Here is a 13,464-nt window from a genome sequence, read left to right as displayed (position 1 = left end):
AACCTACCTGAAAATATTCCAGACAACATTTATGGGGAGTGTATCTTATTTTTGAGATATTTTGCTTTCTGTTTATTCATTTGATGCAACTTTGTTTTTTAAATAATATCTATTATTATTTTGACTTGATCAAATAGATATAATTCTCAATGCACCTCCAAACTGATCTGTCCTTATGAAGCTACAGTTTTATTAGAAAACCTTTTTCTCCCACCTAAAATTAGATCCCAAGGAAGGAGAACCTCTTTGGAAACCGTGCCCAAAGTCAGGATGATTTGTTAACCAACATCATCAACGCTGCTTTTCCTTGATCAGTGCTGCAACCAACACTTCTAGAATATCCTGGAGTTCCTGGAAGTGGACCCTTTCAACAGTTGCAGCAATTGTAAGCAGTACAACACCGCTTTCAAGTTAACAGTTCTAAAGGTTTTTAACTACAGACATGTGGATAAGCCTTCAACAACATACCAAGCTATGCTACTAATAAAATTGGGACCCAAAGTCTGTAAGGTATGTATTCAGGGGAAACTAGTTGATATGGAAACTGAACATGCTCTGTCTTCACTGAGCTATTTTTTGTTATCCCGAATAGGAGTTTCTAAACATGTTTGTACTTCTGCCAACCCTGGAGTTTCCCTCAGCCTGCTGACATTACTCTCTTGTGCAGATAATGTTGCTTAACATAAATCTGGAGTGGCACCGACATCTGAACATTGGAAAGAGAAGGGGAAATGTTTTGCACTGCCAAGGGTATCCCTGGCCTTGAAATCCTATATTATTTATTTATTTATTTATTTATTATTCAGGATTAAACAAAAAGCATGGAGTAATAATGGTTGGCCAACTGCTATAAGTCATGACAGCTGAAATGGACCTTCCATAGTCCACAGTCCACAGCTGAATTGCAGGTGCTGAGGAAAAGCAATGAGGGAGAGCTAGTGTTGCCTATATCAAAGTATCTACCTCAGAAGGCCTATTTCAGTGCCTGTCAGTAAAGGCTTTAAACTGGTTAGCATACTTAGCAGGACCTTCTCAGCAGTGGCTCTGCAACCAGAAGCCAATTCCCCCATCTCTTTTCTCAAACAGTTTTGATTGGGGTGGGGCATGAGAGAAGGTGGTTAACTACTATGGTATTGCTGAATGATTTTTTTCTACTGGTGGTTGGTTTATTATTGCTGGCTGTGTTTTAAAAGGTTTTATGGAATGGATTTGTATTTTAAAATATTGCAAGCTCCTCTGTGGAAGATTTCTTCCAGAAGGGAAGGAGAAACCCCTTAAATAAACAAGCAAAACAAACATGCCATGCTATGTGCCTTTAGACATCTGGATCAAAATTTGTTTGATCAAATTTACCTTGATTTCCTCTTATATCTTTAACACTTATATCTAACCTGGATTACAGTGTAAATTAGGAATATATTACTGTAGCTATCTTCTACGCTAGCTGCCACCAACCACGTCCCTCCAGATGTTTGGAACTCTCATCACCTCCAACCAACATGAATGTGTTGGCAGGCAGGCAGGCAGGCAGGCAGGCAGGCAGAAATGAGAGTTGTGGTACAAAACATCTGGAGAGCCCTATTTTGGGAAGGCTATTATGCACTTCTGTATAACAAAACACTTGTATCTTACAAAATTCTGTAAATTCATCCTTTCCTTAAATTCAGAATGCAGATAAAGCTTCTCCCAAATGTATCCATCATATACAGTTGATGCATAATTTCTCACAAAAAAAAGAAAGCCATGAATTTTGACTAATGGGTTGGATCCACAGTTAGTTAGTTATCCTTCCATTCCTTTGAAGTGAATGGGACCTAAGTAGGTCACTTAGTCTGGATCCAACCTGCATATCAAACAGCATGTCAAAACAAGGCATTATTTAATGTTCAACTGGGTTCTACAACACAAACCACGTTTTTATCACCAGACATCTCACCCACAATTCAAAAAGCAGAATTAAACCAACAAATCCACACTTATTTCAATGAGTTGTGCTGGATTCTGGCCCTTGTATCTGTCAAATGGCCAAGCATAGAAATCTAACATTTTAACTGCACATGAAAAATGTATTTTTTAATACCTATCAATCTAAAGTTAGTTTATATAAAAACAAGAAACATAGATAGCAATGGACAGGCTGGTGGTACATGTTTTACACAAAATCTTTCATTTGAACAAGAGCAAATTGATAAAAAGACAGAATATAAACAGGCAGAATGCTTCAAAAATAATACAAAAGTTCAAAAATGTCACTTTTCAAAGAGGCATCCCCCCCCCCGTATGTCCCACCAAAGACGATTCTGATTTCTATTTGATGCTGCTGTCCTTAATCCTCACATTTTATAACTGGCACTGATCCAGCATCTGAAACAAGGCTGCAGTCACTCCCCTATTCCCCAGTAGGGATCTTCAGATGGTCCGCAGAACACCCAGAGTCAGCAGAGGTACTCTGACCTTGAGCCTTCACTTTTGAAGGTCATCTGAGAATCCATACTTGACCTAGAACACAGCAGTAGTCTTTCTGACTCATCGGTGTTCCGCCGAGCCCAAAGCTCCCCACCTGCCACCACGGAACGTGGTTTGAGGGAAAGGGTTTCAAATTTGACGTAAGTCTCTTTTTCAAGGTCATCTTCCCTGACAGGTTTTGGTTTCCTGTGAAGCATTAAGACTTTATACAGTAAGAAAAATATCAACGGTAAGACAACGGCACAGGCCACCCCACCAGCTACCAGCAAAATGGGAATCTGATAATCATCTTCCACGGTAATTCCATCAGTGGAGAAAATGATGCATTGGTCCTTTGTAGGTGGGGTCCCTTTGGGAACAACACAGGCCATATATTGTGTGCTGGGTTCCAAACCATCTATGGTGACTTTGTTTTTCGAGGGGTCTGTGCTCAGGGGCAGCATGTCTTTCTCCCCATACTTTGAGTACAACACAGTCAAAGAAGAGTTGCTTGTGACTGTGGCAGTTTTCCATGTTAAGGTCACTCTTTCATCAGTTTCAGGAATTACTCTTAGGTTTTTTACTGCACCGTTTTTTTCAGCTCCTGCTGCTGCGCTGAGGGATGTCCCGTCATCCTTCTTGCTGACATCACCTGGTTGTTTCTTGCCTCCGTTTGTATTTGATTTGGCGTTCTTTCTTCCATCTGGCATTGACTTGGGTGGTTTTTTGTCGCTGCTTCTGTCAGTTGTAGGCCTTTCACTGGTAGCCACTGTTGTAGGAGAAGTGGTGCTTGTAGGCAATGTTGAAGGAGAAGCGGTGGTTGCATTCAAGGATTCTTGTTTGACCTCTTCCTGGGTGGTGTTTTGCTGGTCTGTTCCAGTCTTTTTCCCATACTTTTGTGGAGAAACAGTGGTGGTGACAACGCCAACAACAGTGACTGTAACAGCAGCTTCTGACATTCCAGCCAAATTTTTGGCCTTGCATCTGTAGTCACCTGCATCCTTGTAGGAAATGCCTGTCAAGCTGATGATGGACCATCTTACACCTTCACCAGGACTTTCTTGAATAACTGGAAAACAATTCAATGCAGGTGAGTGTGATAACCTGAACACGAAGCAGCAGCATTCATACTACCTTAGTGTGCTTTTTGTGGTGTTACAACATACATTTCAAATGACAAGGAACTTTTTTCATAGGGCTACAACATTTCACTGATTAAGATCAATCAGTTGATTAAGGTCAACCCGTTAAAAACCTTTAAGTCTGATTATTCAGACACCATCTTAGAAGAAATATTTCTCCTGCAGTATATCGTATTTTAATCCAAAATCCACTGGACTCCATAGGACTTGATTCTAAACAAATATATGCAAGGGTGGGCTGTAAATCTGTTTCAGGTATGTGAAACTGGTTGAATGGCACAGGATCCAAGTCAGCCCTACATACAATGATCTATAAAAACTGATTTCTTGTTCTGCCTCTCAGACCAGCAGCATCCAATAAAAAAGATCTAATACATTTCTAAAAGGAAACACAGACCCTGGGTAAGTGCCTGGAAGCCCTGGAATTTCACACCGCTTGGAGACTGGGGTGGTGTTCAACATAAGGAAGGAGAGGGCAGCAGGAGAAGCATCATTCATATCCCTGCCATCCATTTCACCACACTTCCTCTCTACACATGAGTAATGCACGAAGAGGGCTATAGTGGCTGGCCAAGACTACCTAGTGAGCTTCATGGCTGAGTGGGCATTTGAACTCCAGCCCACCACTCTTGATGACTGCACCCCTATTTTGGTTCTCAGTGATCTCACAGGTCACTGTCAACTCAAGGTAAAATGACCTATAGTCTCCCTTTTGCTTGAGACTCAATACCTGTATAGTTCACCGGCACATTGTCTGACCTAACCCAGGTGAGTTGTGGGGTGGGGTAGCCAGTTGCATCACAGCGCAGTAGGACGTTGCTTCCCAGGGGCGAGGTAATCTTTGTGGCCGAAGTCATGACGGATGGTTTCAAGCACTGTTCCAGCTCTGCTCTTTGGAACAAAATCCCAGCCAGGCTCTCAGGTCCACTGCAAGCCACAAAAGGGTCCAGAAGCAAAATGGCGGTATCCACAATTTTGGAAAATTCAATTAGCTTGGAAATCCGACAGTCACAATACCATGGGTTGTCTTGCAAGCCTGAAAACAGAAGAACAGTATGCTCATAGTCTTGCTAGCAATGCAACTCAGTGTACATATTGCTGGCTTAAAACACAGCTAGGCCGTTCTTTTTCTCAATTCAGATAAAAGCTAGCTTGGGAGAAACACAATATTTCATAAGAAATGACAGGGAAGGGCCATAGCTCAGTGGCAGGGGGTCTGGTTTTCTATAGTGGCCAACTGAATGCCTTCCAGAGATCCACAAGCATGAGGAAAATACCAACCGCCAGCTTCTGCGGGCAACTTGCTTACACAGCCAATGCAGGAAGCTGATGGGCAGAAGAGGTGAAGTCTGCTTTCTGCAGGCATCAGTTACATGGGCAAGTTCTTGGCAGGGATAGGAGCGTAGGAAGCTGCCTTATACTGAGTCAGACCACTGCACAGCTGGGACAAAGGGCAGGGAGCCCAACAGCAGGTAGAGACAATGAAAGGCAGAGCAAGCTAATTCTAGCCTTGTCCCCATCCTCCTCCCTCCTGAGTTTCTACAGGGTCAACTCTGAGACTCGGGAGGAGGAAGCCAACAGGCAGTACCAGGCCCTAGAGTGGTTGTCAGTAGGAAAGTGGGCTTTGAGGACTCAAGGCTCAGGTTGGTGGGTTGTGCCCCATTTGCCCTAACAGAGCAGCCTCCACAAGACACTAGAGGCAATGTCTTAGCAATAAGCCTACAGTGCCAGTCTATCTGGTGCTGTTCTTTTAGCCTCATCCTGCTTCTTATTCTTTAAGCAGCTGAAGTTATGTCTGACAACATAGGGGGGGGGAGCTTAAGCTATACCAAGCCAGGCCTTTTATCCATCTAGTTCAGTACTGTCTGCAATGACTGACAGTGACTCTCTAGGATCAGTGGTGTCTCCCAGCACTGTAAGATGAGGACATCTCCCTCCCTCCCTCTCCCTTCTCCACACCCTGAAATGCTTCCGTCAAGGTGGAAGTCATGGAAGTAAAGAGGACAGATAGCAATGGGCCAACTGCCTGAAATATTTTTAAATATCTTCCCATTGTACTTTCTCCTTTTAAAGGTAAAGGTAAAGGTACCCCTGCCCGTACGGGCCAGTTTTGACAGACTCTGGGGTTAATTTGAACCACATTACACTTCAGTGAAAAAAGGATGAGTCCAGGTACATCTCACTAACAAACCAATGTCCCCCACCAATCCATGTGCCTCATTTTGCTGCCTGCTCCCCTTTTTCCTCACATTCAGATGTATCTGTCAGTAGTGACAACTGGAATTGCAAACTCTTAAGTTTGTCCTTACAAGCCCTTTGGGAAGCGTAATAGCTAAGTGCTAAAGCTTCTTCTTTGCATGCAGGTGGTCTCCAGTTCAATCCATGTCATCTCAGGAGAGAACCTCGCCTGACATCCTGGAGACCTGCTGCCAGTCAGTGTAGACGATACTGATGGACCAATAGTTTGACTCAGTAGAAGGCAGCTTCCTATGTTCACTTAATTCCAAACTTTGATGCTATCATTAGAGTAGAAAGCACCAGTAAATATATTTAAACATGTGCAGACGGGAAGCCAACCCAAGCATCCAAATTAGAATGAATAATCTGTGCACATGGTTAAAGATTTGAAGAGAGAACAATTTTGGGGGGAGGGGTTAAAGGAGAGGGAGGGAGGGGGAAAATTAGGATAAAAGAGTAGGGACAAAAGAATATACTGTTATGCATAACTAATAGGAGAATGATTTTGATGTATGTTATAGTTAGATTTTCAACTGAATGATTTTTTTGTAAGTTATTCGACGAGCCTGGAGGAAAGTGTGATTATAAAGAATACGAGTAAGAATTTAAAAAAAACCACCCGTGCAGATCTGAACATTGCTAAAGGGCCCAGCACAGAAATTCAGAAAGAATAGGCGCTACCGAACAGGAGAAAGAAAGATGGGGGGAAAGGAGAGACAAAAGCAACATTCTAGGCATGAATCTCTATTGCAGCTGATTCAATAAATGAATCCCTAATTCAGAGCAGTTGTGCACCAGCTCCCTTGTGCAGAAACAGCGCAAGGAACCTTAAATGGCTCCCAGAATTTCCAATACTAAGTTTTATTTTAGAATTGGAGATGCAGGACTTTTGTTTTGTTGGCTTTTGGCACTGCCAATTCTGCATGCAAAACAAGATATTTTGTGAGGCAGTACCTGATATTGAATCAGGATCAGCAGCAATGATTTATGAGAAGAAAAGAATCAAGCCGCAGGAGAAATGAGAAGTGATTTAAAAGTCATGTGTACAGCATAACCTTCAGAGTGGCGCATTCAGAAACTGGTGCTCAGTTCCAACTATAAAAGAAACAGCACCCTCTACTGAACAGCGATTTGTACTACCCAAGTTGTCTAGCAAAGTCACTCGCAAGGATACCTTTGGAATTTGGACAACCCCAAAAAACCGTGTTTCCCAAAGCGTAGTGCATGCATGCCTGGGGATACATGAAAGGGTCTTAAAGGATGCACAGCAGAATGTTTTTATTTTACTTTATCATAGTTAAATCGTATTATTAATACTACCCCCAAATTATATTTGTCTTAGAAGGGGTATTCAGGTAAGACTAAAGTCTCAGCAGGGGTATGCAATTCTTGCAGGATTAGGAAACACTTCTATATAACATATAAAGTTAGCAAACTCATTCTCTGAATGTGGACAATGGTGCATATTTGTCCTGGCACATATTTGTATGTGCTACTTGAACAGCCCATCACTGCACAGGAGAAATGTAACAGCAGGCTTTGTGAAACCTCAAGAGTTGCCTCCATATTAATATGCATATTTGTAGAACACATGGGCAAAAGTACAGTTTTTAGAGGGGTGGAAAACTAGGGAGCCCACTCCAAAGCTGCTCTGTGAGGAGCTCAATGGACATGGAATACTGACTGCCTCTTGAAGAAAACAGAAAACTGGGTTGGGAATTGAATGGAATGTCCTGGAAAAGGGTATCCTGAGCAGAATCACATGACACTACTAGATTTTGTTGCAGAACCCACATGTGTGGTTATAATACCAAAACCAATGACTTTGTGTATGCCCGCCCCCTGGATCATGAATGGAGCTTTTGTCAGGTCAGTTCCTTTAAGGCGCTTAAAGCAAACATGCCACAGTAATGCACATCTGCAGTGGGTTCTGGTCAGCACATCAAAAGCTCACAAGGCACACAAGCAGTGGCAATGCTCCCCGCTAGTCAGCAAAGCAGACCATAGGAATTGTGGGTGCTCCAATCAACACAATAGACAGCATTGATCAAACTATTCTAACCAAGTTCCAGATCTTGCTGTTCTCACATTCCTTTCATGCGGGTTAAAGCCTCAGCGCCTAGGGCTTGCCGATCGAAAGGTCGGCGGTTCGAATCCCTGCGGCGGGGTGCGCTCCCGCTGCTCGGTCCCAGCGCCTGCCAACCTAGCAGTTCGAAAGCACCTCCGGGTGCAAGTAGATAAATAGGGACCGCTTACCAGCAGGAAGGTAAACGGCGTTTCCGTGTGCGGCTCTGGCTCTGGCCAGAGCAGCGATGTCACGCTGGCCACGTGACCCGGAAGTGTCTCCCGACAGCGCTGGCCCCTGGCCTCTTAAGTGAGATGGGCGCACAACCCCAGAGTCTGTTAAGACTGGCCCGTACGGGCAGGGGTACCTTTACCTTTACCTAAAATGCCAAACAAAAATTTAGGGAAACAGCAGTACAAGAAATGTATGGCCAGAACTATTTTTCAATGGCCCAGGGACTCATTCAAGATTCATGCCAGCTGGCACAGTTCAAAGAAGGAATTTCACGATATTTGCCAGCTTACCTAATATGACCCTCTGTATTATGGAGTCTGCATTCCTGGGTTCTGTGTTTCTGGGCAATCCTGTTTCAGAAAAAGGAAGCAAGATATCCAAGATGTCTGATGGCAGAGAGGTTAATTTGTTGCTAGATATGTCCAGGTAAGTGAGATTCCTCAGATATTTACCGGCCTCAGCAGGAATGCTGGTCATTAGGTTGTTGTGTAAGTCAAGTGTTCGGAGGTTAGGCATCTCAGCCAAAGATTCCCAAGGGAAACTTGACAGCAAATTCCCATCCAGGCGCAATTCATGCAATAGTTTTAGATTATAGAAGCTGCTCGTGTCAATGTTTGCTATAGAGTTGTAGGTAAGCCACAGGTATTTGAGATCCACCAGGTAGTAGAAGGCTTCAGTCGGGATCTTTCGTATGACAGTCTTTTCTATCCGGAGTTTCACTGTATCCACTGGAACGTTTACAGGTATCTCAAACATATCAGGATCATTGCACAGCACAGACCTAAGGTCAAACAAAAAGAAAGAGGCGATAATGAATTGTTTTCAATGAAGTTTTCAAGGAACCCGATTTCCCTCACAGCTACAGGTCTCATAGTAGTTTAACAAACAATCCTATGGAACTCTGGGAATTATAGCTCTTTGAGGGTAACAGGGGTCTCCTAACAACTCGTAACAAACTATAGTTCCCAGGATTCTTTGAGGGAAAGCCATGGCTGTTTAAAGTGGCATGATACTACTTGAAATGTATAGTGTCGATAGGGCCGTAGCACAGTCACATGATGGCAATGGGCCCAAGATGGGCCTTTTCGCTTTGCCAACCTGTGTTGCAGACAGGCATTTTCCTCTTCCTCACCCATCTTCTGCCCTGGCATGTGACAGTGGTTACACCACTCAGTTAAGCCCCATTGCTGCTAGCCAAGGGCTAGGATTGCAGCCTACCCCAGTCACAGTATAAAGGGGGTTATGATTACCCAGGCTTCCTCAACCTTGGCCCTCCGGATGTTTTGAGACTACAATCCCCATCATCCCTGACCACTGGTCCTGCTAGCTAGGGATCATGGGAGTTGTAGGCCAAAAAAGATATGGAGGATCAAGGTTGAGGAAGCCTGTAATAACCTTTCAAACCCTCCTGTCAAGTCCGCTCTTTCATTGCAGGTTGATGTTAAGTGAGCAGAGGAGGGTGTAGCCCACACGAGAGGAAGTCCACATGGTGCTGAACAACACTGGCTGGGGATGACAGGAATTGGAGACTGAAAACAGATGGCGGCAACCACACTTCATCCCCACTGGTCTCACACCAAACCGATTGCCTTCAGCGGGTGTTGTGCTCCTTCTGAGGTACACATACAAAGTGCCCATGACACACATCCTCCAAATTGGGTGGGCACAACAGTCTCAGACACTCACCTGGCTTGATGTTTTAGGCAGATTTACTTGAGCATCAGCTACTCTCCTCAGGTGTAAGAAAAAGTCAGAGCTGAAAGGAGGGCAGATGACACCGTCCCTCACCCTACTCCTCTGCTTAACCATGTGCTCCCCTCACCTGCCGTCTGATGGTACAATAGTACCATTTAGGAACTGGTTTAGCCCCTCATTTTTTATTTTCTATCTATCCCTAGGCCACCTTTCAGGGCAAAAGCCCTCACAAGGCAGTTTACATTTAAAACAACAACAAAACCTAACATCACATTTCAATAAAAATTTGATCATTCAAAGCCTAAAACACCATACAGGAAAACAGCATGATACACTTAATAATAATGATGATAAAATGTAATCAGACGTGCTATGTGTCCTTCAAGAGAAAGCCATCCAAAATAAACTGGTTTTGAAAACCAAGTTATAGCCTCTACTACTGGGGCCATAAGCATATTACTCAGGATTTCAACAAGGCCCAGCACCTTGTGCCTTCTGCCGTTTGTGGTATCACCTACTAGAGGCCACAAGCAGAGGGTAAGCACGATTCAAGAAGGAACATGGGCACAGACGACGCCAGATGGCTGACAGCATACATGATTTACAGTAACTATTCTTATTAAGCTGCTATAAGATTGCAGCATATTTGTGCAAGAGAAGAACTGCACAGTTCCTAAAGACAAACCCCTTTTCTAACTGACCACTAATTCCATGACTCTCCGACCAGAGAAACACTAATGAGTTCTCAATAGGATTATGTAAGAACAAATGGTGAAAACGAAACCTTAAATGTGGAGCACCAGAGCCAAAGAACCTTCAAGCACAATTTCTAACATATCTAGACTCAAAAAGCGTCTGGAATGCTTCTGAATTTATTTTCTGAAGGAAGGATTTTCAAAACCACTTCATCTAATTGAGCTGACATTTTGTTCCCTTCCCCCACTCAATGGCATTTGGGAAGATAAAGCAGTGCAGTCCAAAGCGTTTCTACTCCCACTGTAAACCGGTATAAGATTGCAGCATATTTGTGCAAGAAAAAAAGAACTGCATAAATCCTAAAACCAAACCCCTTTTCTAGCTAACCATTATATCTGGCTTTAGAAAACTAAAATATATCAAAAAAATAAACTAAATGATATTTGCATGTGCTGTAAATAACCATCCTCTCATGAATTCCATGAAGCTGCTGAGGCAGGGTCCAAAAAGGCTAAGCCTATCATATTAAAAATCTCATTTTAGAAATTCTAGACAGTTGGATTTTTACTTTCATTTGTGTTTTACCTTATGCTGCACCATCCATTATTTCCAACAGTTCTTAACATTTGTTAGTCACTTTAAGCAAATCAACATCTCACGATTAAAAAAAAGATAAAACCAATAAGAAGTCAACTATTTAGCAAACAATGTAATACAAACTGCAGACATTTGTATTGCTTTTATGTCCTTTGTTTGTCCCAAATAAGGTACGATACAGCTAAATGAACATTGTTTTCTTTTCCAAATTGAGAATAAAAGACATGTTTTGAATCTATCATTACAAATTGTGTTGAAGTTTCCAGGCCTTGGCTTCACTCCAGTGGTGTTGCTGAGGACCCCACCGCCCACCGAAGAAACAGGCTTCTGTCAATAGATTGCCCCACCATATTTGCAAATGATTGCTATGGGGCCACAGGATCCACTGCCTCCTGAAGCCTGGGTTGCACAAATAGTTTGTGGCCTACAATCAAGTCCCTAAACCTTCTCTTGGCTCAGTGCACCATCCTTCTCTATTCCATCATTCTGGAATGGAGCAAAGCTGAAATTCGTGGGCACGATTGCTCTCATAGAATTCTGGACCTGGATATCAGTACTGTATCTTCTTTGTTTCAAATCTGGCTTCCCTACGGAATGAATAACTGTAAAAAAAGTGATGTGCACTGACTAGATGTTCTTTAAAACTATTTTCAAAATACTGGCATCGCAGAAGGATGTAGATTCTAGGGGCATTTGTCCCAGGCAATGAAGGAAACAGTTCTATACTCGCTCACTTACCAGTAAAGCCACAATGACTATAGTGGGGTTTACTTCTGAGTAGACATGTATAGGCTTGCATTAACATTTCCCCCCTGCAGTTTCAGCCCCCTTTACTGCAATCCAATTAGATCAGACTTTGCGACCAGCTACCCTGCCTATGCACGTAGCTTACTATAAGAGTGCAAAGTGGGGGGGGGATTCTAATTTCTCCCCTGGTATATTAATTTGCTACAGAAATAACTTGCTAAGCACATGAACCACTGTAGCATTTACACCAATCACTAGTAGCATTGGATGTTTTTTTGAAATTTCATCGGCTGCTTTCCTGTGGTTGTACTGAGTAGCATTTTCTTTTGAACAGAAAAGAAAAGCCTACCTTGTTCCAGTGTCGTCCCCTCTGCCATGATAGATGCAAGTGCACTGAGATGGGCAGAAACTATCGACTTCTTCCAAAAAGCTCATTACAATGCAGACAGCAGCAATCAGATACATGACTTCCTTCCAGGACAATTGATATACCCAAAACCTAAAATCTTTTATTCCTAGGCACTCCCTCTGTGTGCCACGGCTGTGAACATAGGCATCCATTTAGTAAGAGCAGATTACCCTGGATTAACCAAGAGCTGCAGTTACTTAACCTTCAAATGTATTCTGCAAAGGATCAGTTGAAACAGCTCGCTCCTTATTGTGTCAAAGGAGGAATATATTACCTTTAAATTGCAACCGTCCTAAAGAGGGACTCTTTAAATATCAAATGAAAAACTGAAATTAAAGCAGGGAAACATCACCAGAGTAACTCACAATTTAGACAGCCATTGCAAGTAAAACACTACCTTTTTATTTTTTAAAAAAATGCTCTATGCTTTGAATAACTGTGAAGCACACCTATATTACGCAGCAAAAATAAAACACCAAATTGGCAGAAGCACAGAATGGGGGCAAAAATGGTTTTTGACTGGGTGCTATTGTAAAAGACCAATTATTTTAAATTAACAGCTGAATAAAATTAGTTGTATACAGATGGAGACCCATGAAGCATAAAGGAACTGATAATCATTTATTGAAATATACTTACAATTAGTAGCAGATGGTACCAATAATCTGAGTGCAATAATCTTGAAAAGTGGCTTCCTTTTGATTAAAAACTTAACTGTTTGTCCTTTGCTCTTCTTTAAAAACAATCACATATTTGCTTTTTTAAAAAAGCACATATTAGCTCTCAGATCTAATTACTTTCTTTCAGAATAGTTTCAGTAAAAATCACTTTGAAACATACAAGAACTGGGAAGAGAAGGTGTATTGCTCGCTACTGTTTTTCTGGTGACATTTGTTTGCTTTTAAGAAAAGAAACAGGAATATTGGCTGTTTAAAAATATACTTGTTACTGTAATATGGTTTATATTATTGATGAAAATGTACCATCCCCTCCTCCCTCAACCTAACAGGTACAAAACTGACTAATAATTGTGGGAAAGGATATAAACCAGTCAAAAACACTAATCTCTGAAGTCTTGATTTTTATTGATATTTTATTATAGATACTAAGGGCACACGCCTATGAAATATTGTGCTTGTACAATGAACCACAAGGGTCCTTTTGCTAATACAATGCTGCAGCAGATAGCTTGGCAC

At 42.3% G+C, this 13,464-nt stretch overlaps 1 protein-coding gene across 7 annotated transcripts; it reads right to left on the bottom strand.

Annotated features, from left to right (window-relative positions):
* Window positions 1–1,862: 1,862 nt before the first annotated feature.
* Window positions 1,863–13,373, bottom strand: LRIT3 (leucine rich repeat, Ig-like and transmembrane domains 3). Of its 7 annotated transcripts, none has more exons than XM_079990222.1 (4): window positions 12,908–13,373; window positions 8,415–8,905; window positions 4,318–4,623; window positions 1,863–3,514 (listed from the first exon to the last, which is right to left on the bottom strand). In XM_079990222.1, the coding sequence occupies exons 2-4, from the start codon at window positions 8,878–8,880 to the stop codon at window positions 2,436–2,438; spliced, it is 1,851 nt and encodes a 616-aa protein (XP_079846348.1). In that variant the 5' UTR covers window positions 8,881–8,905; window positions 12,908–13,373; the 3' UTR covers window positions 1,863–2,435. The 7 variants fall into 7 exon arrangements, with proteins under 7 accessions (XP_079846348.1, XP_079846343.1, XP_079846347.1 ...); XM_079990217.1 differs by lacking the exon at window positions 12,908–13,373 and adding an exon at window positions 12,209–12,900; XM_079990221.1 differs by lacking the exon at window positions 12,908–13,373 and adding an exon at window positions 11,460–12,194.
* Window positions 13,374–13,464: the final 91 nt, after the last annotated feature.

The sequence above is a fragment of the Podarcis cretensis genome (assembly GCF_951804945.1).
Source record: "Podarcis cretensis genome assembly, chromosome: 9".
NCBI classification, from domain to species: domain Eukaryota; kingdom Metazoa; phylum Chordata; class Lepidosauria; order Squamata; family Lacertidae; genus Podarcis; species Podarcis cretensis.
This window is presented reverse-complemented; position numbering and strand designations above follow the sequence as displayed.

What these genes read in the sequence shown, in the direction of transcription:
- LRIT3 (XM_079990217.1), bottom strand. Translation starts at nt 12,420, where the DNA reads ATGGATGCCTATGTTCACAGCCGTGGCACACAGAGGGAGTGCCTAGGA. An exon ending in GGGGACGACACTGGAACAAG is followed by an intron (nt 8,906 to 12,208) that starts GTAGGCTTTTCT and finishes GTTTGACCTTAG; the next exon opens with GTCTGTGCTGTGCAATGATC. An exon ending in TGTGCCGGTGAACTATACAG is followed by an intron (nt 3,515 to 4,317) that starts GTATTGAGTCTC and finishes ATTGTTTTCCAG; the next exon opens with TTATTCAAGAAAGTCCTGGT.